This window comes from Lepidochelys olivacea, assembly GCF_965140295.1.
Source record: "Lepidochelys olivacea isolate rLepOli2 genome assembly, chromosome: 7".
Lineage (NCBI taxonomy): Eukaryota > Metazoa > Chordata > Testudines > Cheloniidae > Lepidochelys > Lepidochelys olivacea.
Genome location: NC_140417.1, coordinates 56,244,416 through 56,271,605, shown reverse-complemented (window position 1 = coordinate 56,271,605; position 27,190 = coordinate 56,244,416). Strand labels below are relative to the sequence as shown.

The 27,190-nt window shown below is 54.6% G+C and overlaps 1 protein-coding gene across 3 annotated transcripts in view; it reads left to right on the top strand.

Moving 5' to 3' along the window:
- The window catches only part of NFKB2 (nuclear factor kappa B subunit 2), a 58,719-nt gene that overhangs the window by 16,886 nt on the left and 14,643 nt on the right, over positions 1-27,190 (top strand). Inside the window, exons 4-5 of one of the 3 annotated variants that reach the window (XM_084634486.1) lie at positions 1,969-2,036; positions 3,289-3,416. In XM_084634486.1, coding sequence (XP_084490612.1) covers positions 1,969-2,036; positions 3,289-3,416 — 196 coding nt within the window. Of the gene's footprint in view, positions 1-1,968; positions 2,037-3,288; positions 3,417-15,930; positions 16,225-16,276; positions 16,293-27,190 lie in introns of those variants that run through there. The other 2 variants (XM_084634483.1, XM_084634485.1) reach the window with 2 other exon arrangements.

The window sequence follows — 27,190 nt, the reverse complement described above, 5'->3', positions numbered from 1 at the left end:
CCCCTAAGCATGTGTTTGTGGCATGCTGGCTGTGAGCAGTGCATGTGTGTTTGTGGCTTGGGGGTGCGTGAGCAGTGTGTGTGTGTGTGTTTGTGGCACGCTGGGTGTGAGCAGTGTATGTGGGGCATGGGTGTGAGCAGTGTGTGTGTTTGTGGCATGCTCGGTGTGAGCAGTGTGTGTGTGAGCGGTGTGTGTGTGTGGCACGCGGGGTGTGAGTGGTGTGTGGGGCATGGGTGTGAGCAGTGTGTGTTTGTGACATGGTCGGTGTGAGCAGTGTGTGTGTGTGTTTGTGACACACTGGGTGTGTGAGTAGTGTGTGTTTGTGGCCTGTGTCTGTGAGCTCTGTGGGGGGGCACGCGGGGTGTGCGCGGTGTGTGTGTGGGGGCACGCGGGGTGTGCGCGGGGTGTGTGTGGGGGCACGCGGGGTGTGCGCGGGGTGTGTGTGGGGGCACGCGGGGTGTGCGCGGGGTGTGGGGGGGGCACGCGGGGTGTGCGCGGTGTGGGGGGGGCACGCGGGGTGTGCGCGGTGTGGGGGGGGCACGCGGGGTGTGCGCGGTGTGGGGGGGGGCACGCGGGGTGTGCGCGGTGTGGGGGGGGGCACGCGGGGTGTGCGCGGGGTGTGCGCGGGGTGTGTGGGGGGGCACGCGGGGTGTGTGCGCGGCTGGGATGGGAGGCCAGCAGCAGTGCCTGTGGCAGAGGAAGAGGAGGAGGAGGAGGGGCCGGGGCCGGGGCCGGGGCCCGGGCCGGCTCGCATGAAGTAGAAGTGGGTGCTGCGGTTGGAATTTCCCCTTGGCTTCCTGTTTGTGAAGTGGGGGAAAGGTCAGGTGCGCTGGAGGCTCCAGCTTGCTCCCAGCTGGGGAGAGACCGCCTGGAGCCACACACACACCCGCCCTCCCGCCCCAGGGCCTCTGCTGGGCCAGGCTGTTGCCAAGGGAGTCGTCACACCAGCCCCCTCCAAGCCTCCCAGCTAGTCCTGATCTGGGGAGGGGAAGGAGAAGGGGGGGAGGGGTGATTGGCCCAGGGAGGGAGGGGTCGGTCCCTGGCTTGTGTGCGTGTGGTGGCTAGCCTCAGGGGCCGTGTCTGAAGTGCTGGTTTGCCTACACCCACCTGGCCTGAAGTAAGACATTCCCTTTGCCCTCCCCTTTGCCAGGCACAGCGCATGTGGCCGGTGCCCTGCTGTCCAGGGCAGCCCATCTCCGCCCCATAGCACCTGGCCATGGCTCTGCAGAGCGTGAAGAGGCAAGGGGAGCAGCTGGTGCTGTATGCAGCATCCCTCGCCCTGTGCGGGGCTCTCTGAGGGGGCAGGTTATGACGGGGCACTCTCTGAGGGCATGGGTGGAGCAGGCAATGCCCCAGCAACCATGGCACTAAGGCATAGCGCCCACCCTCCCGCTTGGCAGCTCAGGGGTGCTGGCCAGGACAGCAGCTCCAAGGATCTCCAGTTTGCACGGACAGGATCCCAGCTAAGGGGTGGCACTTCCCCCCGTCCTCCTGTGGTACCCACACTGGGGTTGGGCCCCAGCCCTGGTCCTGTGGCCTGGAGGTGAGAGCTGCCTACCGCTGCAGGTGGGCACCAAAGGAGTGAAGAGCCTCCTGCGTCCACCAAGCATCCCCCTGCGAGTCCACCTGGCTGCAGCATGATGGCCGTGCAGTGTGGGGGTGTGCCAGCTGTGAGCAGCCCATCCCACTCCAGCTCCAGTGCTTCCTGATGAGACCCTGTCCTGTGCGCCCTCAGCACCACATCTCGGCAGCCTGGAGCGCCACACAGGGGGAGGGGAAATGGCAAATGGCCACGGATCAGCCAGGGGGGAATGGAGGGAGCAAGTGGGGCAGCAAGGCCAAGACTGGGAGGGCAGCTGCCCCAGCTATTGGCAGCACTGCCAGCAGGCCTGATTCCCCTGGGCTAGTGGCCCACCCAAGGCCCCGTGCCATGTGGCGTCTCTAACAGGCCCTGTCTGCTCTCCCCAGCAAGTGTGGCACCTTCCCTCCGGAGAGCTGCTTCTTCAGCCTGATCTGCAGCCTGGGCTCGTTCATGGGTAAGTCCGGGCTGCTTGGGGATGGGGACGCAGAGCTGCAGAAGCTCAGCTGTCCGGGGCAGGGCTGCCCTTCCCATACACAGGCCACCAGTTCTCCGTGACCTGTTGCAGCTGATGGGGGAGGGTGCAGGGCCGGGGGTGGGGGCACAGGCTCCTGGCAGCTGCTTGCTTTGCTGGTGCCTAAGGCTGAGCTGACCCAGATGCACCCGCTGCAGAGCCCAAGCCGAGGGGCTGAGGAGGGCATGGCCCAGTGGGGTCAGCACTGAGCTCAGACACGGGATTCTGCCCGATGGGAGGGCAGGGGTGAGCGCCGGGGCAGAGGCTGATGCAATCTGCATGGAGAGGGGGCGGCTAGGGGCAGCGTGCAGGGCACAGATGTAGGGAGGAGTGGGGGTCTGTAGGTGTCTGTTTGCATATAAAGCGAACCAGACCCAGGTGCCCTGCTTGCGAGAGCTTCCCACTGTAGGGGGCTCGTGCAGGAGGGCGGGCAGCATGGCTACTCCCCAGCCTGTCCTGGCCCTAGAAACGTACCCCCCAGGGATGTGCAAGGACCCTGTTGCTCCGGGGAAGTCGGGGGGGGGTGTGGATTTCTGGTCCTTGACCCCTTGCTGCTGAGTTCCGTGGTTTAGTTCTCTGTGTCGAACTCCATGTCAAATAACTACTGCAACCTGGCATCAGTGTCAAAACCCCCGGCCCACTGCAGCCTGTTAGAGCCCCAGCAGCTTGCTGTGCGACTGGTGCCTCCCACAGCCTGGCCCTAGGAGAGCCGTGCATGGCAGGATTCAGTTCCCCGCAGCTGTGTGTGAAGTTTTAAGTGTCAGATCTGGCCGGAAGCATTGTAAGCTCTTCAGCACAGGGCCTTTGGGTCTGCATGGTACCCATGGGGAACATTTAATCTAAAATCTTTGCTCTCCTCGCCCTCCCGGCTTTCGGCACTAGGAGCAGGAGCAGATTGCCCTGTAGTATGTGTTGGGAGGGCTGACAGGGCCCCTGGTATCACCCCGAGACTGAAATTAACCAAATATGGCCCTTGGGCCCTGTGATAGAAGGAGCATCTGTGTCATCATCTCCAGGTGGTAGCTGTTGCTGGCCTTGGGTCTGCTTGGCCTCTCCAAGACAGAGGGGTGGGCGAAGTGCTCCTTGTTCTCCTGCCCCTCGGGCAGGCTCAGGTGGGGCAGAGATGGCTCTGGGAGGTGAGACATTGCAGCTGGTGGGCATGTGCCTGATGGGATGCCTTGTCTCCATCTCCCAGTGATGCTTGTTGGCCTGCTGAGATACGCCCACGTCATCGAGTGTTGTGGGCCGTCCCTTCTCAACACCCTGGGGCTGGCGGCAGGCTGGATCTGCGCCGCTGGCCTCACCATGGTTGGCAACTTTCAGGTAAGACGACTCCTCTGGAGGGGGGGAACAGATGGGGGCCGAAGCGCGCTCTCTCCCAGCGCTTGTGTTTGGTGTTTCCAGTATCACAGGGGAGTATTTAGAATCAACCCCCCATTTTCATTAATTTTTTTTACTTCATCAAGTAAATTTCCTTTCCTCTTAAGCTCTGGAATTCGCCTTCGTTTGCTCACCCCTAATGGGCCCAGACTAAGCTGCCAGTCTGTTTAACTCTTATCTTGTAAAGTAAATATTTGTGGATAACATTGCCCAGCAATCTCTGATCTTGTCACCAAAACCCATCTAGGGAAGCCTGAAGCCCGCCCACCAGCCAGGGGCTGCAGCAGGAGCTAGCTCAGGCAGTTGTTCTGCATTTTCAAGTTTTGGTCTGCATGTTGCAGTGACATGCTGGCTTAGCGTTTACTGTAGGCTTGGAAATAGCTGGGATTCATCTGTGCTGAGCAGGATTGGGTGAGCAGGTGCTGAGAGTCCCCATCTTGCTGTATGCATTAGCATTCCCAGATTGGACACTTGATACCCAGGTCCATGTAGGCCACCTGTCTCTGGTGGGAATCTAGAGCCTAGAAACCAGGGGTTGATCTTGTGTGAAGAAGACTCACCCTGATGTTTGCAAACCTGCTGCCCTCCAGCGAGAACCACTGAGGGCTGCTCCTGGACCCCAGGGGTGTGCCTGTAGGTGCAGGTTTGTAAAATTTGTGATCGGTCCCAGGAGTCTTGGGGCAAAGGGGAAGAGACCCTGATACTCCAGGGTCAGGGGGGTGGATCCCCCCAGGTAGGCAGGCATGACAGCAGGGCAGCTGGGCCAAAGTTGAATGGTGCTGGGGCCCTGTGCGCAGGGGTGCTGGAACAATTTGTATAGTGGGGGTGCTGAGAGCCATTGAACCAAACTTTAAACCAGGGGTGGGCAATAATTTTTGCAGGGAGGCCACTCCCCGAATTTTGGTAAGTTGTCCCGGGCCGCACATTTCTACTATATTAATGGAGGGATATGTGGGCTCTGGGAGGTGGTTTGGTGCAGGAGGGGGCTCCAGGCTGGGGTAGGGGATTGGGGTGCAGGAGAGGTGCAGGATCTAGGTGGAGTTTGGGTGCAGGAGGGAGCTCTGGGCTGGTGCAGAGTGTTGGGGTTCAAGAGAGGGTGAGGGGTGTGGGCTCTGGGAGGGGGTTTGGTGCAGGAGGGGGCTCCGGGCTGGGGTAGGGGATTGGGGTGCAGGAGAGGTGCAGGATCTAGGTGGAGTTTGGGTGCAGGAGGGAGCTCTGGGCTGGTGCAGAGTGTTGGGGTTCAAGAGAGGGTGAGGGGTGCGGGCTCTGGGAGGGGGTTTGGTGCAGGTGCAGGGAGTTTGGTGCATGTTTCTGCATGCCCCTTGAGGGGAGGAGAGCAGCCGGTCTCCATGCGCTGCCCACACCCGCAAGCACCACCCCGCAGCTCCCATTGGCTGGTTTCCGGCCAATGGGAACTGTGAGGATGGTGCTGGGGATGGGGGCAGCATGCGGAGCCATCTCCCGCCCCCTGCCAGGGGCCGCAGAGACATGCCAGCAGCAGCTGGCTGCTTCTGGGAGTGGTGTGGGGCCACAAGAGGCAGGGAGCCTGTCTGAGCACCCCACTGCACCGTGGGCTGTATTTTTCCCACCCCTGCTGTAAACCCTGTATATGATGGAAAGCACTTCAAGCCAGGGGCTGCGATCTCCACCCAGCACTTCTAGTTCCAGCCCTTATACCGGTGTGCCAGGTCGCAGTGCTAGTCAAATCTGGGGCAGCCGGACAGGTCACCTGGGCCCCTTCCTTAGCAAAATCCTGGTTGCACCCCTGGCTCCAACATTGGTGGGGCTGGGCCCGCTTTCCAGAACAGTGGTGGGGCCTGAGCCCCACTGCTCCATGTCTCAGCAGAGAGATTCTGGGGGGCGCGAGGCCAGAGCAGCCCCTGGATTGCTTTGCACTAGGGATGTTCGCACAGCCACAGTCCAAGATTCCTTCCCTTTGGATTGTGTCACTAACACAATATTTGATGCCCCTGTGCCCTGGACTCTGGGGCTTTTCCATCAGACATGGGGCAGATAAGATGGCCTGGATGAGTGGACGCTGTCACCAGGTCCATTCCAGCTGTCAGGTCAGCGGGGACTACCCCACTGTGCTCATCAGCTTCCCCCAGCTTGATGGGCTTGTGCAATCCAGCATTGGAGGGCAGACACCATGCAGAGAAACTGCTTCCCTGTAGTGCTCTCTGGAGTTGAAAGCTAGCGGAGGGAGAGAGGCACAGGCAGGAAAGAGAAGGCCTCTCTTCAACTGATGGCTCTTCCAGACATCAAGAGCTGCAGAGGGGAAGGCTCTTGCACTGGGCAGAGGAGGCTGGCCAGTGCCAGATGAGTAGGGCAGGAGTTCTGTGAGGTTGGCTAGGAAGGGCTTTAAAGGGCAGGACCCTGAAATGCCTGGGAAGCCAGGGGTGGGGTCTTGGAATTTGCTCCGCTCTGCATGCGCAAGAAGGCGAGTGGCAGGAGGGTGCCGCACATGTGGGAGTCTGGTGAGCTGGGACTCACGAGAGTTGGTGCCATAAGGCAGCCCAGAGCGTGGCTGCAAGGAAACCAAGACTGCAGAGCAGTTGGCAGCACAGGGAGAAACACCTGGCAAAGCAGTCTGCTCCCTGAGGGCCTGATCCTGTGAGGAGCTGAGCCAACGGGAGTCGAGAGCGCTCAGCACCTGTCTAGGAAATGGCTCTGAATTGTGACTTGGATTGTAGGTGCATGGCTTGGGTGTGATGGGATCTTCGGGAGTTCCAGGCAACAGGGGCAGACTCATCAAAATCAGCCTGGGGATCTAGTGCCAGCCAATGTCCTGGATCAGAGACCAGGGCCTGGTGGCGGGGAGGGAAGGCTGCGGAGGTAACGTGTCCAACTCTTGGAGTGAGCAACACCTTCCTCGTCTCACCTGAACCCAGCTATGGGCTGGCCAGCTTCGGCCCGCTCTATGGGGAGCCCTATCCCCTGGGCTGAACTATGGAGAGCTTTAGCTGGGGGCAAGGAATTACCCCCCACCCCAAAACCAAATGACCCAATGCCAGGGTTCCCAGTCTGAGGAGGACAGGGGGAGGAGGTTAATGCACTGTCAGCGGAGTAAAGGTGGTCTAGCCCTGGGGAATGAGCCACTGGATTTGGAGTCAGAGGACCAAGGTTCAGTTCCCTGCTCTACCACAGACTCTGTGAACGACTTGGGGCAAGTCACTTAGCTTCAGTGTGCCTCAGTATCTCCATCTGTAATGTGGTGGTAATGGCACTGCCCTGTCTCCTGGGCAGCTGTCAGGTTGGATGAATGACTGTGAGGTGCCCAGATCCCGAGGGCTGTATAGAACCTAGCTTGGCTCCCATGGTGGGAGCTGGGATCCTACCCCGAGCTTCAGTTCCCTGCTGGATGTCACTAGTGCTCCTGGGTTTGTGCGTGGAGAGGGCGCCGAGCCTCTGGGCAAAACAGATGACTCACAGATGTGTCTGTTCTCCCAGCGCCTGCCAAGGGTGGATGTTTTCTCCTCCCGAAGCAATGCCAGGAAACGTGTCTGGGCAGACGCTGCTTTCTAGTGCAGTCTGCTTTTCTCTGCCCATAATCAGGCCATCCTGGGGGCGGGGGATGTTTACCCACAGGCAGCAATAGGTACGCCTTGGCCACCCCCAAAACCTGCAAAAAGATCCAGGGATGCTGGGCTGGAACTAGGTTTCTGGGCACCCTCAGGTCTGCGATGGGCTGCTAGGCCGTTTGTAACCAGTCGCCTGCCCAGAGCACCTGGCTTCTCTCCTTTCCCTTGTGTGATAGGTTCTGGCTTCACTGCCCAGGATGCTGCAGTGGATGTTGTATTCCGAGGACACAGCTCAGCTGGCTGCACTGCCCCGACCCCGGCCCCAGCCTTGCTCTAACTTACTCCTTGCATCAAGCCAGCCAGTCACATTGTACTGGTTTCAGAGTAACAGCCGTGTTAGTCTGTATTCGCAAAAAGAAAAGGAGTACTTGTGGCACCTTAGAGACTAACAAATAAATTGGTTAGTCTCTAAGGTGCCACATTGTACTGTGTCTCTGAGCCTCCTGGGCCAGCCAGAGCCAGCCTCGTAACAGGTGGGAACGTGCAGAGGCATGGAGCCCCCTGCCTGCGGGAATGCTGCTCTGCCACGCCAGAGACTAACCCACTGAACCCGTGTAAACATGGATTCCCTTCCCGCACAGAGGACAGTACTTAGCCAGACCTGTTCCACATCCCCCTGCTGAATCCATTGTCAGTCTGGACTCAGCTGCGAGCGCTCTCCGGGGAATCCTCAGACCTGAACGTGGGGACCCAGACAGCTCTGCCTACGTGTGAGACCTGCTCCCAGGTAGAGGGAGAGCTCTGCTTCCCGCTCCTACTCCTTGTGGTGGTTTAGACCTCAAACCTCATGTTAGAGTCTGGAGGAGAATGTGTCTGAAACCAGGTGCTGGACACCCGCTAGGTTCTAATTATGCAGCTGCTCATATGGTGGCTCTGGGATCCTGACTCTCCAGTTAGAAAGTATGTGTGCGAGTGATATCTGATGCAGGGCGCCCCAAGCCAGAGAAGGGTGTGTGTGAGAGACGGACATCTGACTGGGGCTAGAACCCAAACTCCAGGGTTAGAAAGAGGAAGGCCAGAGTGCTGTGAACTGTAGCGTCTGGGCGACGGAGCGGAGTGGGACTCTGTGTGCCCTGATCTGGTTGTTTCTGTCTCCCAGGTGGACTATGCCAAGGTGCTGCATTACATTGGCGCAGGTGTGGCGTTTCCGACCAGCATGCTCTTTGTGTTCCTGCAGTCACTTCTGACTTACCGCATGGCGAAAACCAGGGGCCACTACTGGACCGCCCACTTGCGCAGCATCCTCTCCGCTCTGGCCTTCATCACCCTTGTCTTCAGTATCCTTTCCCCACAATAGTGTGTGGGTAAGAAACGTGCAGCTGGGGTGTGCGAAAACGAATTGCCAGTGTTGGCAGTGCTGCGGGCTGGGCAACAAATCCGATGGCTCAGACCGTACTGAGGGAAAGTTGTCACTCACTTCTGCATGGCTTGGAGCAGCCCCGCTGGACTTAGCACCGTGTCTGTTATGCAGACACCATCCTCCAAATGCCGTACAGCCTTTAGTCCAATTGCAAAGAGAAATAATAGCAGCAGAGGGCCTGGGCAAGGGAGAGGGGCCCTTGGCTGCTGAGATTAGAAATGGGATGGAGAGTCGAGGCGGGGCAGTGATCCGGGGAGGGTGCTCCAGACAGTTGCAGAGAAGGCTCTCCTGACTAAGGTGAGGTGGAGTGAAGGAGAGGGGGGCTGGTGCTCGCTGCTTGGAGGAGGTGTGGAGGGAAGACAGAAGTCGGTGGTCCATGCACTAGGTTTTACTAGCTGAAGGCAGACTTGAGCCTGGGTGTGGAATAGTGCTCGCCCCTTGGGCAGCAGCATTTGGTGGCTTGTTTCAGCGCTCCTGGAAAGTGCATCCCTTGCCATGGGGTCCCCCTGGCCCTGCTGCTGGTGGTTTGTAGCTTTCAAGCAAACAGCTTTCTTAGCCCTCTTGAGTTCCAATCTAGCTGGTAGCAGGGGCAAGCATCTAAGGGGCTGGATTTAGGCTCCAGGTTCCTTGTAAGTGTAGGTTCAAATCTTGCCACTGTCAACCTTTTTTCCATCAGACAGTAAGCTCTCGGGGGCAGGGAGAGTCTTTGGATTCTGTGTTTGTACAGCGCCTAGCACAGCGGGGGGTCCTGGATCCTGCGGATCCTAGGTGCTGCTGTAACACAAATAACAGGCGGCTGCAATGTTTTGAGCCCTCAACCCTGGATAAGCCAGCCGGCTGCAATGTTATTTACTGACCATCCAGATTTAAAAGAGGGAGCTGAGCAGAGCTATAAATGCATTCTGTGCAAACACAGAAGCAAACCCAGCAGAGTCACCGTGCGGTGAGGGGAAAGGCGAGGTGGAGCTGGTTAAACTAAGGCCCTTCGTGGGCAGCTAAATTAGCAGGCGTTGGGGTTTATAAAGAGAGCAGCAGGAGGGGTGACTGGGGGAGAAGAAGGGAATATTGTGTTAGCCGAAAGAAAGGCCCCTAGTGTCTGGGCTGACACAGCAGAGGGTTATTTGGAGTGAGGTCACAGACAAAATAGGAACCAAGGTGCAGCTCGAAAGCCCTTGGGCAGGATGGCAAGGGAGCCCAGGAGACACCAGTGCAGATACAAGAGGTCAGAGGGGACTCTGATGATGCAGCCGTGCCGAGTAGGAGAAGAGTCGTATGGAAGCACAGGCCGGGTGCATGGTGGCAGTGGTTGTAATGGTTAGGCACCTTAGAGACTAACAAATTTATTTGAGCATAAGCTTTTGTGAGCTGCAGCTCACTTCATCAGTTGTAATGCGTTTCCTGACGCAGCACGCTGGGGACAGCCCTTGGCTGCAGAAGCTATTGTAGATGGGATGGGTGGGAAGGAGGCAGGCGTGAGCTGTGGGCATCTAGGATCCAGTGATCATCGTGTGGGGCTGGAAATGCAGAGGGGGCTCTGTACGAAGTGCAGGGATGCAGAATACTGAATGCTGGGGGCTGTGAAGTGGAGTGTTGGCTGGATAAGTGGGACGCATTCCCAATGCTCAGCAGGAGGTTGGGATCCCAGCCCCGCGTCAGTAAACTCCACAGCGGTGAAAGGGCAACGGAAACCAGAGTGGCTGAGCAGGGAGGTGCCAGGGATCGGAGAGACAGGCAGGAGTGTATGAGAACAGGATTGGAGCCAGTGGTATGGTGGCTGGCAGAGAGGAGAGCAGCAAGTGGAGAAGCAGAGACATGGCAAGAGCAGTTGCAGAGGGCTCCAGGAGCACAGGCCCTGGTGCGAGTGACCTGGAGTCGTGACCTTCTGCTGGCTGATTGGCGAGTTCTGTGCCAATAGCTGTGTGGCCTCAGCGGACAAAAGGCGTAAAACTACATGACTGAGGCTCGCAGCCCACAGCTGGACCGAGCTGTCCAGGTCCAATTCCCCTCTCAGCCTAGAGGTTGGTCCCTTAGGAGAAAAGTTGCAGTCCATGGGAGATATTCTGAGGGATGCTTGCGCTGGGGCTGGGAGGAACGCAAAGGAAATAACCAGCTAGATAAGAGGCTCACATGTCATAGAAGGAACTGAGGGAGAATTTCCAGCAGCGATAAGGAGAGAACAGTTTCTGGGAAGGCCCTTCCATTTTATTTTCCAAGACGGTGCAGATCTGCCCAAACCAGGTGTCCAATTTCCATTAACAGATGAATGGATAAAGGAGACCCATGGAATAAGTAGTCAAAGAGGAGGCTGGGGCAGTCAGAGCTGGAAAGCAGTTTGGAGCGGAGTATGCAGAGCAGAGGAGCACAGTCCCAAAATGAAGGACCTGGGTTCCCCAGAGAGCTGCAGGCCAAGGCAGGGGAAAAGGGTCCCAGGGGAGGAGACTGTGGGCTGTAATGAGGGGCTCTTATACAGGAGTGTGGGCAAGAAAGAGAGGCTGGCGCTTTCAATAAGTCCTAAGGGCACTGGGCACCCAGCTGCCCCTGAAACTCAGTGGGATGTGAGTTGGAGTCCCATGGGCTCTTTTGAAAATGGCTGGGCTGGAGATGGAGTCTCCTTGCTGGAGAAGGAGGGGTTTGACAGCTGGGGGTGGGGTAAATGGTGGTACAGGCAGTTTGGGGACTTGGTGGGCTGGCCCTGCCCTGATGGGTATTCCCTGAAGTGGAAGAGATTCTGGACTCTTGGCACAGGATCCACCCTTGAGCCTTGCATACCAAGCACCCTTTGTGACAACAGACTTTGTGCTGGAAGGATCACGCTGGGATGATCATTAACACAACACCCACCCCCCCCCCCCGCCATCCATGAGAGGCCTGTTCCGCCCTGGAGGCTGTTTGCATGGGGTCTCGCCCTGCAGTTCGTGGGTTTATGTTCAACCGGCTGGGATGGCTCCCTGCAAACTCGCTCCAAAAGGCCGCGTCTCGTTCCAGCTCAGCACCTCTGTAAGCTGTCCCAGCAATAGCTAACAGATCAAGGGGCAGAGAGAGAGACAGGCTGCCTGAGCCACGGTGACCCCCCTTGCCCTGCACATGAGGAGCCAAGGGTCCCGCTGGGATGGCTCCCTGCAAACTCGCTCCAAAAGGCCGCGTCTCGTTCCAGCTCAGCACCTCTGTAAGCTGTCCCAGCAATAGCTAACAGATCAAGGGGCAGAGAGAGAGACAGGCTGCCTGAGCCACGGTGACCCCCCCTGCCCTGCACATGAGGAGCCAAGGGTCCCTGTGGCTGTATTACTCCTCATGCTCACAAGCAGAGGCACCCAGTCCAAGGCCTGCTCCTGCTCCCACTGACGTAAAATGGGAGTTCTGCTGCTGATTTCAGTGGGAGCAGGATTGGCCGCAGCTGTAAGCTAGGATCAGTCCTGTTGTTGGCAGACCACTCCTGGGCCAGTGAGACTGGCACTGGGATGGGGGGTTCAGGGCTGTACTCCCTGCCCTGGGCTGGCAGCCCTTTGTGGGGCAGTGGGATTGGCACTGCATGGGGGGGAGGAGGTGTGTTTCAGTGCTATATCCCCTGCCCTGGGCTGCCAGACCTCTCCTGGAGGCAGGCCTAGCACTTGGGGGTCAGGTAATTCCCTGTATCCAGGAGCGATGCTCCATTCCCCCTAGAGGATCTCAGTACACTTCACACTGACTCAACCCGGCCTCACATGTCTGGGGGAGTTGCCGCTCCCCCCCCCCCCCCCCCCGCCCGCTGGGGAGAGATGCTGGTGCCTCTTGCTGTGGGTTGCTGGTTTCCTTGATTCTGGCGCCCCCAGGTGGTGTGTTCTTCGTCCAGGAGAGTTTTGTTCTGCAACACGTGGCCGCCCTGTGCGAGTGGATTTTCATCATCAACATCCTCGTCTTCTACGGCACCTTCACTTTTGAGTTCGGGGCCATCTCCACAGACACGTTCCTGGTACTCCTGAAAGCCAGCCGGGCTCCCAAGAGCTACAAATCCGACAGCAGTACAGCCAGCATGCCGCACGGCCACCGCCACTCTGAGGGCCTGGCCATGGTCTGAGGGGACCTGGCCTCGTCCCTGGAGAGCTGGGATGGGCAGATCAGCGAGACCGAAAATCCAGACATTGCCAGTGATTCTCTTGCCTTGAACATATCCAGGAACCAAAGTGCCTCCAATTTGGGGGGGAAGGAGAAGGATTGGGGGGCTGATCCTGACTTCACCTCCCCTTCTGACTCATGCAGACAATACACTAAGAAAGTCTGGACCCACAGCCCCAGCATCACCAGTGCCATTCAGGGGCTTTTTACCTCCCACCAAAGAGCTCTCCCTGATGGAGCAGAGAGGTGCTAAAAGGGGATAGTGGGGAGGGGCAGGGAGTAAATGGGACTCTGAGGTAGAATCAGGGTTAAGGTTACATGGTGCTCTAGAAGTCCTAGGGTTACCCTTCCTTGATGGTGAGACATAGAGACAATCTGAGCATGAGTTGTCCTTGCAGAGGGGCGTTTAGCATTGCCTCCGGGCTGGGTTTGGGGAGGGGAGGTCTGCCCTGGTTGAAGGCAGCTTATCCATCAGGGAAGGGAGGGAGGGGCAGAGATGGTTATGCCATTGAGGGGCTGGAGGTGGAAGTGAAGAGGACTCGTTCTGTAGGGAGGAAGGTGGGAGAGGTGGCAGCAGGGAGGGGGGCATGGGGAAGGCAGAGGGGCTGCCCTCTGGGGACCGTGGATGGCATGAGATGACAAAGTCAGACAGTTCTTTGCTGAGATGCCAGAGTCCTCTGGGGTAGCTAGGCCTGTTGAAGAGACTGCAAACGCCCCCCTCTGCTCGGCTAGCTCAGGAGCAATGGGGGTGCTTATTGTAGACCAGTACCTGATCTCGCCGGGCTGATCAAGGGTGACCAGATGGTTGGAGCCAAAAGGCAAGATGCCTCTCTTCTCCCAGCAGGGTTAAGTCATGCTGGCAAAGTCAAAGTGATTATGGCAAAGGTGAAATCTGTAGCAGTTGAGGCCTTTCCTAGAAGACTGCTGTCCTGTGGGCCCATGTGGCCGGTGCTTACCTGGCTGAGCTCGTGCCTGATGGCTACCCAGGAGCGCCATGGAGAAAGCAATCCAGGTGCCAGCCACTCCGGAGTTCAGGCTGAGGCAGCGCTTTGATTTCAGGGAAGTCCCTATTTCCATGGGCTCTTCTCAGGAGTGCCCCCCCGCATTCTGACCCGCTTCCTGCTTGTTCTCAGCCCAGAGCTGGCTTCTACTGAAAGCTCTTTGAGACAGCGAGCAGCTTTTCATCCTGTGTTTGTACAGCACCTAGCACTGTGGGGTCCTGGGCTGAGTTGAGCTCCTAGATGCTGTCACACTATAAACAGTAAATTAGAGAGAGGATTTAAGCTGCAGTGTGGCCATACCTGAATTCTTTCCACAATCTTCCCCTGCTTCCCTCAAGTCTGCATATGTTTAAAGAGTTCTTTGCATTAAGTAGTGCCCTAAGGCCCCAGTGTGCTAGGTGCTGTGCAGACACAAATGCCCTGTGCTGAAGAGCTTACAATGCTTCAGGCTAGATCTGACATGTAAAACTTCATGCCCCTGGGGGTTAGTGCTCAGAGGAGAGGACGACTTTACCCTTCTGTAGTGCTGCGTAATTAGATCCAGCACGGTTCTCCTGCGCCTATCCTCTCACTATTGAGGCATTCATGGCACTTCGCTGTCATTAGTGAATTCAGCCTCCCAGCCCCTCGGAAGGTGGGTTATCGTCATTATTCCCTTGTTACAGAGAAGGGAAATGGAGGCAGAGAAAGATGAAGTGACTTCCCCAATGTAAGCCTACAGCAGATCCAGCTGTGACTCTTAGCACAAGACCAGCCTTCCTCTACTGCCTATGCCTTATAAAGTGCCTTGGACACATTGTAAAATGTTTAGGAACACTGGGGATGTGATTGGAAACTACATGCTCCCTCTGGGGATGCTTTCGTGCCTTCATTACATGTAGACCAAGGCCATCTCTTCCAAGGGAGGATGAGTGGATCCTAACCTAACTCAGGACATGAACAAAGTCAGCCAGTCCTACCAAGTTTAAGTCACCTGGTCTCCTGAGCCTGATCCTTACGAGACCACAGGAGGAGGGGCTGGTGGGGGTGAACCTTAGATGTGTGTGAGAGTGAATGTAGCGGATGTGTATTTTTCCCCCTTGACGGGAGTTTGCTGCTACTGTGTGTGTTAATGAGGCTCTGATTCCTGATTTGCCCACCTTTCAAAGGGAATTGCCCTGTAAATTCACCAGGCATGTGGTTCAGAGAGGAGTGTGAGGAATATTTTATATGTAATATATGGAAAATATATGTGGAAAAATCAATTTGCAATAATAAAATGGAAAACCAGCCAGGTGTGAAGAGTTCACTTTCTTCCCAGGAGGAACAGCACTGGTGTCCTGAATATAGCAAGTACCCAAATCTCTATGGCAGTAGTTCCTGAACTGTGGCCAATGGCCCACCAGTGGCTCGCTGAGCCCTTGCTGGTAATATGGGGCTGGCTCAGTTCCTTTTTTCCAGCTGTTCAGTAGCATTTAAGAGTGGGATTTTCCAAAGCACCACAGACCAGTCCCAGGGAAAGGCTGTAAGTCACTCCGACACGGCTGAAAATCCCACCCCAAATATGTCATTTTCCTGGTACTCCCTTTCCATGGTGACAGGTTTCAGAGTAGCAGCCGTGTTACTCTGTATCAGCAAAAAGAACGATGAGCACTTGTGGCACCTTAGAGACTAACAAATTTATTAGGGCATAAGCTTTCGTGCTAAAACCCACTTCATCTGATGCATGCAGTGGAAAATACAGTAGGAAGAGAGAGAGAGAGATACAGAGAACATGAACAAATAGGTGTTGCCATACCAACTCTAATGAGAGAAAAAAGTTTTTCTTCTGCTGACAGTAGCCCACATTAATTGATGAGTCCCATTAGAGATGGTATGGCATCACCCATTTGTTCATGTTCTCTGTATATCTATTCATCTTCCTACTGTATTTTCCACTGCATGCGTCTGAGGAAGTGGGTTTTAGCCCAGGAAAGCTTATGCCCTAATAAATGTGTTTGTCTCTCAGATGCCCCAAGTGCTCCTCGTTCCTTTCTTTGGTGTTGCCCCAGGGATGTTGATCAATGTTTGGGTGACGGTCTATTAGGGTGCGGCCTGTGCGCTGCAGGATCCTTCTCCTGAGGCCTCAGCTTCCTTCCCAGGCGGTGGTCTCTGGGGCACTCTGCGACCTGGGGAGGACGCTGCAGTTCTGCTCCCTATATGCCCGGGGGAAGGGTGGAACTCAGGTCCTGCTGGGATTGGTGGGGCATCGCCAGGTTTGCTCCCCCCTCCCCCGAAGACACCTGGCTGGTGCATCCACCCCAGCCCGCTGGGGGTCGGTGGCCCACCTGAGCCGTACAGGGAGAGGAGAATTTCCCTTCTTTGCCGGAAAGGGGCAAAGTTCAGGCCGGGGCAATTTGCTCAGGCTGCAGGAGTCCAAGCCCAGAGGGGCACCGCCCCGTGAAAGGAGCTCCTGGCAGCCCTGCAGCAAGGGGAGGGGAGCGCCTGCCCTCGGGCTCCCTGCTTCCCTGCTCGGCCCCCCAGCTCGGCTGCAGCTCCGCTCCGACCGGCCTCCCAAGGGGGCTGCGCCGGGTCTCTGGGCTGGTGGGGCCCGCGCACCCTGGAACGCGAGTGGGACCGGGACCGGGGAGGCTCCGCCCCGGCTGGTCCCGTGGCGCAGGAGGCCGGGCTCCGGAATCCCCGGGAGGCGGGGTCAGAGACGGGACTTTCCTGGGCCAGCGGGAGCGAGGAGCCGCAGGGTGAGTTTGCGGGCCTTGGATCCGGCTCCGGGCAGGGGGTTAGGGTGCTGGACTGGTGCCTGGGGCAGGTGTGTGGGGAGAGGTTGTTGGGGGTCAGGGTGGAGTGTGGGAGAAGATCAGGGTGCTGGTTTGCACCTGCATGGCGGGGGAGGGCGTGGATCAGGGTGTTGGTTTGGCACCGGGAGCAGGTGCCTGTGTCTAGGGGTCAGGGTGGGGGTGGATCCTGGTGCTGGACTGGTGCCTGCATATGGAGGGTGGGGGTACTAGGGGTCAGGGTGGGGTGGATCAGGGTGCTGGCCTAGCATCTGGGGCAGGGGTTGTATGTGGAGGAGTTGTTGGGGGTCAGGGTGGGGTGTGGGAGTGGATCAGGATGCTGGCTCGGCATCGGGGATGGGGTGAGGGTATTTGGGGGGGTCAGTTGACTAGTTTGGCACGTTGGGGAGGGGCGCAGATTACTTTTGGATTCTTTCCTTCATTTCCAGTTATTGTCCAAGCGTGTAACAAATCCATTTTGTTGTTATCTCGTTCCTGGCCCATTAATTGGCAGCCTTGCCTTTCACTGTCGTCATGCTTGTGTGTGTTCCGTGTTCTAGCTAAATTTGCTTCCTCCCAGAGTCCCCTCTCTCCACATACTCTGTGTCAGAGTAAGAAGCATTTCTCTGTCTTCATCTCTTTCCTCGCTCTGGATGCAGGCTCCTCCCTCTCCCATTTCGCACTGGTCTTTGTGCCTCTTCCTCTGTTCACTGAGTCTGTATTTGCTGAAGGTCTGCCTGTGTCTTCTATGTTCTAGTGTGCTAAAGTATTGGCTAGTGTTAACCTCTGGTTAGTGCCTGGGACAGACTAGATTGCGGGCCCAGCAGTACAGTGTAGAGTTTTGTTTCCTTGGGAATTTTAGGTCTGACTTGATTTTGTCTAGGGTTCTGTGTCAGGTCTGGCCGTGAGTGGGGTTGCCAGCTCCATTGTGCTGGAGGTTGATAGTGTTGACATTGCTCTGCACAGTGTCTGGTGAGATGCCATTGTGGGGTCCTGCATTGATTCTATTAGCGATTCCAGGCCAAATGAGGTCAATTCACAAGTAGAAAGAATGGTTTTCTATCTGCTGGCCCTGCAGACTCAGCCCGGGCTCTGAGAACCACGCTGGGATCTTTTCAGCTCCTGTATGAAAAGGATATGTGGGTAAAGCTGTGGATCCCTGTTGGTCTCGATGGACAAGCACAAGTCTAACTAACTGGAGTTTAGCACTCAGCTCTGCTAATGTTGCACAAGGAAGAGTGCACAGTTCTCCCTCCTGTAGCTGTGCTGGCTCTGCAGGGAAGGCAGCAAAGGCAGGCTTGTGCTCCCCAGGGTTTTGCCAGCACCCTTTTGTGCTGTGTGTGCGTGTGTGTGTGGGCGGGGAGGGGGTTGGGTGCATGTGCTGCTTTGGTTGCAATTGCACCAGAAGCGGAGGACCCCTTTTGTGTGTGCTGACAAGCTAACCCTAGTTCTGCCCTCACTGGAAGTATTCCTGTGTGCAGAGGAATTGCAGAATTTCACATGTAGAGGTGAGGATTAGTCCTATCCAGTCAGTTGCTATCAAGGTTGGGTCCAGGAGTGGAATGGGGTGAATTACAAAGTCTTTCTAGGGCTGATTGTAGGGGTCTATTGATCTCCTAGGGGCAGGAAGGCTCACTGTGCTTTGTCCTGCCTCGCTGGGAGGTGTTCGTCATCTGGTCTGGGTTTGAGCTGGTGAAGTAGAACTTCATTTGGTAGTGGAGGCTTTTGGCCTTACTCTGGAAGTTCCTAACATTTTCATCTCAATGGACTTGAAGATCCTTTGTCACCCTAGGTCTGGGGCATGTCTTGGATCCCTTGTCAGGCCCTCCTGGGTGGGCCAGGGTGACAAGGCAGGGTGTCTAGAAGGCAGTTTATCTTTGAGTCTTTCAGTGGCAGGCTTGCATTTGGGATTGAGAAGAGCTTGCGGAGGCCACAGGTGGATTCGCTTGAGAAGGTTTGAGGGGTTCCATTCCCATCTCTCTCCTGGTTTCAAGGCACCTGGTGTCTGTCTCTAGCAGTCCTGCATCTGGTGGATTGGTACATGGCTTTAATTATGGTCCTATGTTTTGTGTCTGATCCCGTGTTGTAACAGTTGAAAGTATAGCCTGGGATGCCAGACTGCTTCTCAGGTCTCTGAGCTTGTGGTTTGCAAGGGGGAAGAATCTGAGCCCGTGACTTGCCCTGGATTTTTGAGGCGAGAAGTTTCTCTCCTTGCTGGAAAGGGGTAGAATATCCACCCTTCTCTTCAAGTGACGCTTCTGGAACCACACTTGTTGGGGAGGGACCAGCAGTGCCCTTGGTAGCTGGTAGGGAGAAACACCCCAAGATTCCTGAATAGCAGCTCAGCAATCCCCTCATGAAGAGTGGCTGAAATTTGGGATTGGGATATCCTGTGGCCGACCTGAACATGGAACAGTCCTGGAGAATCCGGGACACATGGTAACTTGGCCGGATGCTGGATCTAGGGAAATGAAGGAGTTGCCCCGGATGGGGCAGGGAGAGCTGTGATAAATTCCATGGATGGCATGACTGAGGGTGGCAAACCCTGGTGATCATACATGTGGGTGGGTGGGCTTGGAGTGAATGCATCACCCACGTGCCATAGGGATTAGCCGAGAGGCAGAGCTGAAGTAGGAAGAGCTGAGGGAACCAGCTCAATGCTCTCCCTTCTCTAGGGCCCCTTTATGCCCGAAGAGCAGTGCAACTCCACTGAAGAACAGCCACTGCCCATGAGGGAATAACCCCTTGTGGATCCCCACCCCTGGTGGTGTTTCAGGGAGATGGACCTTGTGCAATGGCCTTGGTTAGTATACTGCATCCATCGGGGGAGAGAGTGGTCTATGACTGCACTGAGGAGGGGTAAATGACCATGCATCTGTTCCTGGGGGGTTGTGAAAAAGCTGGGGCGTTACTGCACTGGGAGGCTGGGCAGAGAAGGGGGCTGTGATTCTGCCCAGGAGCAGTGGGTTGGGGTTCACTAATGGTTACAAGTGAGGCCTGTGCCAGAGGTTTGACAGACTCCCTAGACAACAGGGCAAAGGAGGAAATTCCTAATAGCAATATGCTGCAGCCTTCACTGGACAAGCTACTAGAGCAGGGGTGGGCAAACTTTTTGGCCTGAGGGACACATCTGGGTATGGAAATTGTATGGCAGGCCGTGAATGCTCACGAAACTGTGGGTTGGGATGCAGGAGGGGGTGAGGGCTCTGGCTGGGGGGGTGCAGGCTCTGGGGTGGGGCTGGGGATGAGGGTTGGGGTGGAGTGCTCAGGGCTGGGACCCAGGGGTTTGGAGGGCAGGAGGGGGATCAGGGCTGGGGCAGGGAGTTGGGGCATGGGAGGGGGTCAGGGCTGCAGGATCTGGGCAGCTATTACCTCAAACAGCTCCCAGAAGCAGCAGCCTGTCCCTCCTCCAGCTCCTATGTGGAGGCACGGCCAGGTGGCTCTGCACGCTGCCCTGTCTGCAGCTCCCATTGACCCACGACCCTGCTCCCTGGTGGGAGCTCGAGGGCCAGATTAAAACGTCTGAAGAGCCAGATGTGACCCCCAGGCCATAGTTTGCCCACCCCTGTGCTAGAGCTTAATGCACTGAGCGCTTGTCTATACTAGCTGCTGGATTGGCGATCCAGTGGGGTTCGATTTATCGTGTCTAGTGTAGACGCGATAAATCGGCTGCTGAGTGCTCTCCCGTGGACTCCAGTACTCCACCAGAACGAGAAGCGCAAGCGGAGTCAACGGGAGAGCATCAGCTGTCAACTTACCGCAGTGAAGACACCGCGGTAAGTAGATCTAAGTATGTGGACTTCAGCTACGCTATTCACATAGCTGAAGTTGCGTATCTTAGATCGACGCCGCGCGGTAGTGTAGACAAGCCCTGAGAGCGAGAAGGACAGGGGAGAAACCAAGGAAGAAGCAGGCTGATATGAGAGAGGGGTGTAGACTGAGCGTGGTGCTAGGAGCCTGCATTCTCAGCCTGGCTTTAACACCTGCTCCTCTGTGGCCTCAGGCAACTCAAGGCCTTGACTTCCCTGCTCACTGAAAGGGTTTAGTACTGCCCGATTCCACAGGAGGGTTGCAAGTTGATTCCCTGTTTGTAACATGCCTTGAATCTGGAGAGAGCTGTCTGCTGGCTAAGCACTCATAGCAAAGGTACTGTCCCCGGTCCCCATGAATGCATGCCAGTCGGCAGGCCCAGATGGAGTCGCCCTGGAGGGCCGCAGGGACGGGCTCAAGTAGTACTGACTCCACTGGTGACTTGTGAACACGTGGAGGGTGGGTGAAGTTCCGGGGATGGGGGAAAGGCAATCCTAGAGCCAGTGGTCAGAGAAATTCAGGGAGGATGATGGTAGTAGGGAGAACAGATAATGGAACAAACTGTTTTAATAAGTCAATGAACAAAGCTGGTGATTTATAAGTAAAATAATTGGAGGATTAAAAAGTAGGCAGCATGGATTTGTCAGAACAAATGTAACTTCCGTCTGTGAATGGATGGAGAATTTAGGGAATGCTTTAGGCACAGTGAATGTCGGCTGTAATCAGGTCCCCTTACGTGCTCCTATGGTGAGGGGAGGGTTTGACTGCTCTGCAGTTGAGGGCTTTCATCTCCTTTTTGTCAGGTCAGGGGATCTCTCCTTGCCACACTTTCATAGTAAAACAATATTCTTCTTTGAGTGGTGGTCCCTATGGGTATTCATGATAGGGTTGCACATGCGCTCCATGCATCCATGACCGGAAGCGTGATCACTAGCTGTGTTTGTGCCCTGCACCTTCTTGAGCGCTGAACCGAGGGCATAAGGGATGCTGTGGACCGCCTACCTCTCCAGTTCTTTCTGCCGCTCATGGCTCAAGATGGAACTCCAACAACTGTCTGCAGCTTCTCTAGCATTTGTGCCTCCTCCCAGCCTAGTGTTTGGATGGATGACGAGCATAGAGAGTGCTTGGAGGAAGTCCAATCCAGCCTCAGTAATGGCAGAAAGCTGTCCACTTCATGGCATAGTGTTTTCTCATGGAAGAGATTATCAAGCTGGTACCAGCACTGCACAAAGCTCCACGGAACACTTACATTTCTACCTTCTTAAGTTATCTCCTCTCCTTGAAATCTTTGGGTTTACCCATTCGCTCATAGCATGTGCACCTGGCAGCAATCAATGCTTTCCATGCTCCCATAGACAACTGCTCGATATTCTCCCATCCTACAACCATGAGATTTCTGAGAGGTCTTGTCGGAACCTTCCCTTCAGTATTGGCATTAGCTCCTAACTGGGACGTTAACCTAGTGCTGCTGGCTCTTATGAATCTGCCATTTGAGCCATTGGCCTCCTGCTCCCTTCTCTGTCTATCCCTGAAAGTAGCCTTCCCAATGGCAATCACTAGGAGAGCTTGCAGTTCATATGAACTTGTTCGTAGGGAAAGAACAAGTTAAAAATTACTTAGGTAAATTAGATGTCTTCAAGTTACCAGGGCCGGATGAAATGCATCCTAGAATATTCAAGGAGCTGACTGAGGAGATATCTGAAGCATTAGCGATTGCCTTTGAAAGGACATGGAAGATGGGTGAGATTCCAAAAGACTGGAAAAGGCCGAATATAGTGCCAATCCATAAAAAGGGGAATAAGGACAACCTGGGGAATTACAGACCAGCTTAACTTCTGTACCCGGAAAGATAATGGAGCAAATAATCAAGCAATCAATTTGCAAACACCTAGATGATACTAAGGTGATAAGTAACAGATCCAAGTTAGCATGGATTTATCAAGAACAAATTGTGTCAAACCAACCTGATAGTTTTCTTTGACAGGGTAACAAGCCTTGTGGATGGGGTGCAACAGTAGATGTGGTATATCTTGACTTTAGTAAGACTTCTGATGTTATCTCGCATAGACCTTCTCATAAACAAAGTAGGGAAATACAACCTAGATGGAGCTACTATAAGGTGGGTGCATAACTGATTGGAAAACCGGTCCCAGAGAGTAGTTATCAGTGATTCACAGTCAAGCTGGAAGGGCATAACGAGTGGGTCCTGCAGGGATCAGTTCAGGGTTCGGTTCTGTTCAATATGTTCATCAGTGATTTAGATAATGGCATAGAGAATACACTTATAAAGTTTGAGGACTATACCAAGATGGGATGGGTTGCAAGCGCTTTGGAGGATAGGATTAAAATTCAAAATAATCTGAAGAAATGGTCTGAAGTAAATAGGATGAAATTCAATAAGGACAAATGCAAAGTACTCCACTTAGGAAGGAACAATCGGTTGCACAATTTTCCGTAGAGCGGGAAATGGGAAATGACTGCCTAGGAAGGAGTACTGCAGAAAGGGATCTGGGGGTTATAGTGGATCACAAGCTAAATATGAATCAACAGTGTAACACTGTTGCAAAAAAAGCAAACCTCATTCTGGGATGTATTAGTGGGAGTGTTGTAAGCAAGACACGAGAAGTAATTCTTCCACTCCACTCCACACTGATTAGGCCTCAGCTGGAGTATTGGGTCCAGTTCTGGGCGTCACATTTCAGGAAAGATGTGGACAAATTGGAGAAAGTCCAGAAAAGAGCAACAAAAATGATGAAAGGTCTAGAAAACATGACCTGTGAGGGAAGTTTGAAAAAATTAGGTGGGTTTAGTGTGGAGAAGAGAAGACTGAGGGGGGACATGATAATAGTTTTCAAGTACATAAAAAGTTGTTACAAGGAGGAGGGAGAAAAATTGTTCTCTTGAACCTCTGAGGACAGGACAAGAAGCAATGGGCTTAAATGGCAGCAAGGAGGGTTTAGGTTGGACATTGGGAAAAACTTCCTGTCAGGGTAGTTAAGCACTGGAATAAATTGCCTAGGACAGAGGTTCTCAAACTGTGGTCCGTGGACCACCAGTAGTCCACGAGCTCCATTCAGGTGGTCCGCGGATAGTTCCCTCTGAGGTGCACACCTGGGCGGCTGCACACAAGAGAATGAAGTGCCATCCACCTAATTAGTGTAGGCGTGGCTCCACTAATTAGGTGCCTGGACCCTGGAGAAGACGTAAGGTGAGGTGGTGGCCTTGGTGGGAATAGGGAGTAGGTGGGAGGGGGCAGTGGGGTGAGAAGAGGGGATGGGGGGAATTTAGGACGTGCAGGGCTGTGGTGGCCAGAGAAAGAGGCAACTTTCCCCAGCTTCAGGGCTGCGGCTGCTGGGGAGAGATGGCCATCCTTCCCAGTCCCAGCTCAGGGGCTGCCACGGCAGGGGAGAGAGGGAGAGACCCTCCACTCCTTCCCAGCCCCAGCTCGGGGGCTGCTGTGGTGGGGGAGAGAGGACACATCCATCGCATTAGAAAGGTAAGACTACTGATATGAAAATATGAGTTGTGTGCTTTTATTTGTTGAACAAAAAAAGTTCATTATTATTAAGTTTTTTTTATATAGCACTTTTATCCAAAGCGCTTTACAATAGTTAGCTAACGGTACAAACAACATCTGGAAAGATCATTAAGTGGTCCACTGAGACCCTCAGCAATTTTCAAGTGGTCCACCAAAAAAAAGTTTGAGAACCATTGGCCTAGGGAAGTTGTGGAATCTCCGTCATTGGAGATTTTTAAGAGCAGGTTAGACAAACACCTGTCAGGGATGGTCTGTAATACTTAGTCCTGCCTTGCATGCAGGGGACTGGACTAGAAGACCTCTTGTGGTCCCTTCCAGTCCTGCAATTCTATGATGGACCCTATATGGTATTCCATATGGATAAAGTGTCCCTAAGGGTATATCCCAAGTTCATCACAAAGGTTCTCTCTGAATTCCACCTGAATCAGTCCGTCCATCTGCCGGTATTCTACCAGAAACCTCATGCCACCCGGGAAGTTCCCCTATGCAGGGGACTAGACTAGATGACCTCTCCAGGTCCCTTCCTAGACTAGATGACCTCTCCAGGTCCCTTCCAGTCCTACAATTCTATGATTCTAAGTTAGGAAACTTCATTCCTGGGATGTTTGGCACAGCGGTCTTCGCACCCTCGTCCTCAGTGAGTACTGCAGTGAATACCCATGGGGAGCATACATCCGAGAGAACTCCAGTTACTATAAAATAAGTAGCTTTCCCTTTACCATGAAAAACATTGAACGCAGTCGTTCTTGGTGTCCAAGTGGGATCCTGTTGGGTCTTTGCTGCTCCTGTACTTGCTGTTAGTTATTGCATGAACTCTTTGGAGGACAGAGTAGAGGGTTGGCCAGGTGAATCTGTGTAGGATAGGTTGAAAATACAGCAGGATGCTGATAAATAAGACATGAGCTGAGATCAGTGTTAAGATATCCAGTAAAGATAAATGGTGTGGAGGCCCCATAGGAGGAGTAAGATGCACAGATAGGAGAGGAATAGCTAGTTCTACGCATACGTCAGGTACTTCAGCAATGGATCTGGGACTGTGCATCATCCCCTGTGTCTGCGTCTCTGAAACATCCATCCCTGTAGCCTCTGGGCGCTCTTACGGTATACATCTCGTGCATGGGATGCATTCCGCTCCCTCCTGGAGGATGATAAACTGTATGAGTCAGCATGCTGAGAAGCGGCTGCAAAAATATTACCTGGAATACAGGGTCATATTCATAGGAGCTGCAAGCGTGAAACAGTTAATCAGCTTTACTTGGCACTGGCAGGCCCTTAATTGGAGCTGTGTGTTTGGTTTTGGACAGTCAGAGCAGCAGTTGCTGTGCTATCCTGCAGAGGGCGCTATGTGGCTGTCAGGCTCTCAGTTGCCCTGCCAGCTCTCCCAAGGGGCTCCAGGCGCTTGCTCTATCCGTGCAAAATAGGCCAGGGAAATGAAATTCTTCTGGCAAGTTTGATGTTGTAGCTCTCGGCAGCTGTATCACACCCAGAACTCAGTAGCTGGACTCCTGGCTCTCTGTATTCTCCATGCCTAGGAGCTCACCCCAGCCTCAAAATGTGTATCTTACCAGAGGTAAATTGTCACTTTGCAGGTGGATGGGGAGGAAAATTGCTTACAAAGGGAAGTAACTAGATAGTGTATGTCTGGGAAGCAGAGACCAGGGGATCAAGGACAGGAGATGGCACATCAGGCACCAGATGGAAAAGGATGCTGCTCCAGGCTGCGTATCGTCTTCTGGTTTTGTAGTCTCTTTCATCCTGAAGGAACCCAAAGTGCTTACACAGGCTGCATCACTGAAATCCAACCATTTCTAGCGTGTAGCGCAGCCCTACCCTTGCTTTCTGTAGAATAGCAAATTAAGGTCTCTGGCCTTATCTTCAAGGAGCACCATGGCCTGGGCCCAGGGTATCTAAAAGAGCATAAAATGCCAGATGAAGATCGTGGTTGACAACCTGGCTCCTCTGGCACAGTGGAACTCTCTATGATAAGGGTAAAGCTTGTCTGGGCAGGAGCCAGACTTTTTCCAAGGCTGGCCCAAGACTGTGGAATGAACTCCCCCGGGATCTAAGGACCATCCCAGACCCCCACCACCACCACCGCCTTCTGCTCCAAGAGCCAGGTGCGTTTCTTTGACCTGCCTTCTCTAATATGGAGCAATACATGTGTGTAGATGATAAAATATTCCAAAAGAATATTCCATGGCACACAACCGCGTGACAGATGTTAGTATGTCACTCAGTGCACTGCTGGAAGGCACTCAGGAGAATCTCTGTAGAATAAAACAACGGATGGGGGAAATCCATTTTCCCCAAGGACATTGGTGCAACCCACCCACTATCCTTTATGAAAAATTGCAGCGGTCCTTTAATTTCCATACAGTGCAGACAGCCTATCAGCCTATGGATCAGGCAGCCAAGCCTGTTGTGATGGGCTGGCCTAGATCTGACTTGCTGGAGATTGTCTCCCCCAATTTCAGAGCAAGGTGAGGGGGTGGCCATAATATGCTACCCCGTGCTCTGTGGCACCCATAATCTTCTGTTGAGCAGCCGCTGAGTCCCAGGCTTGCTTTGTGATGCTGGAGTCTGCCTGCAGCCAAATAGCCCTGATCCTTCTCAGATTCCTAACTGCATCCCCAGAGGTTTCTACAGAGGTCCCCTCCCCATGAGCAGCATCTCTTTGAAGTGCTTCCATGCGACAAGGCTGGCTGGTTGGGCTGTGGAAGAGTTTGGCAAGGCTTGTAGACTGGGGAGTGAAAGTGCAGCTACAGGGCCCCACTTTGGCCATGCATTCAGGGCAGCCTGTGGTTAGACCTTGAGCAGAGGGAAAATCTCCTTGAAAAGTTCATCCTCCCTTTGACTTCTGAAGAAAATGAGTCACTGACTGTGCAATCCCCTTCCTTCCCCTCACTTTCCCCCACGCACCCAAAATCCCCAGAGTGGGACCTGCCAGCAGCCAATGATTCAGAAATTCATGGTATGAGAGCGCTGAAGAATCAGAAACATGCCCCTATCACTGAATGGTGGGGAGAAACCAATTTGGAAAAGGACTAGATGGTGCTGGGGGCTCCACTTTGATCCTGGCCCACATCTGCAGTACCACTTCTTGGCCATTCACATCTCTGATGGTGTTTGTCCCGTGGGCAGGACTTGAGCTCCGTCCTTGGCAGTGGCAGCAGAAGCCAAGGGCCAAGCTCGCTATGGAGACCAACTCTTTCCTCACCCTGCATACGGAGGGGAGAGTCACTGGCACAGGGTGTGGGGGAAGTTTGCCCCGCTGCTGCCCCGGCTGTACCTATTCTAGGCTTAGATCGAGACCCTCTGTTTCCAGCCCTGCACTCTTCAGCAGCCCTGACTTGCCATTAACACCCCCTCCTCCATGGCTGGTTTAGATGTGACCAGTTCTGAGTGTCTCGACTCCGACTGTCCGGAAGCAGGAGCTGTTAAGGGGGTCGTGTCTGAAGGGGGGGGGGGGGGACAACCAGGACCTGGCTTGGAAGAGGACTGGCTGTGGTGGACTGTCTCAGTGCTTAGAGTGGGGTGAGGGGGGACAGTAGCAGTGGTGCAAAGGATGGGGCCACGGGCAGGTGG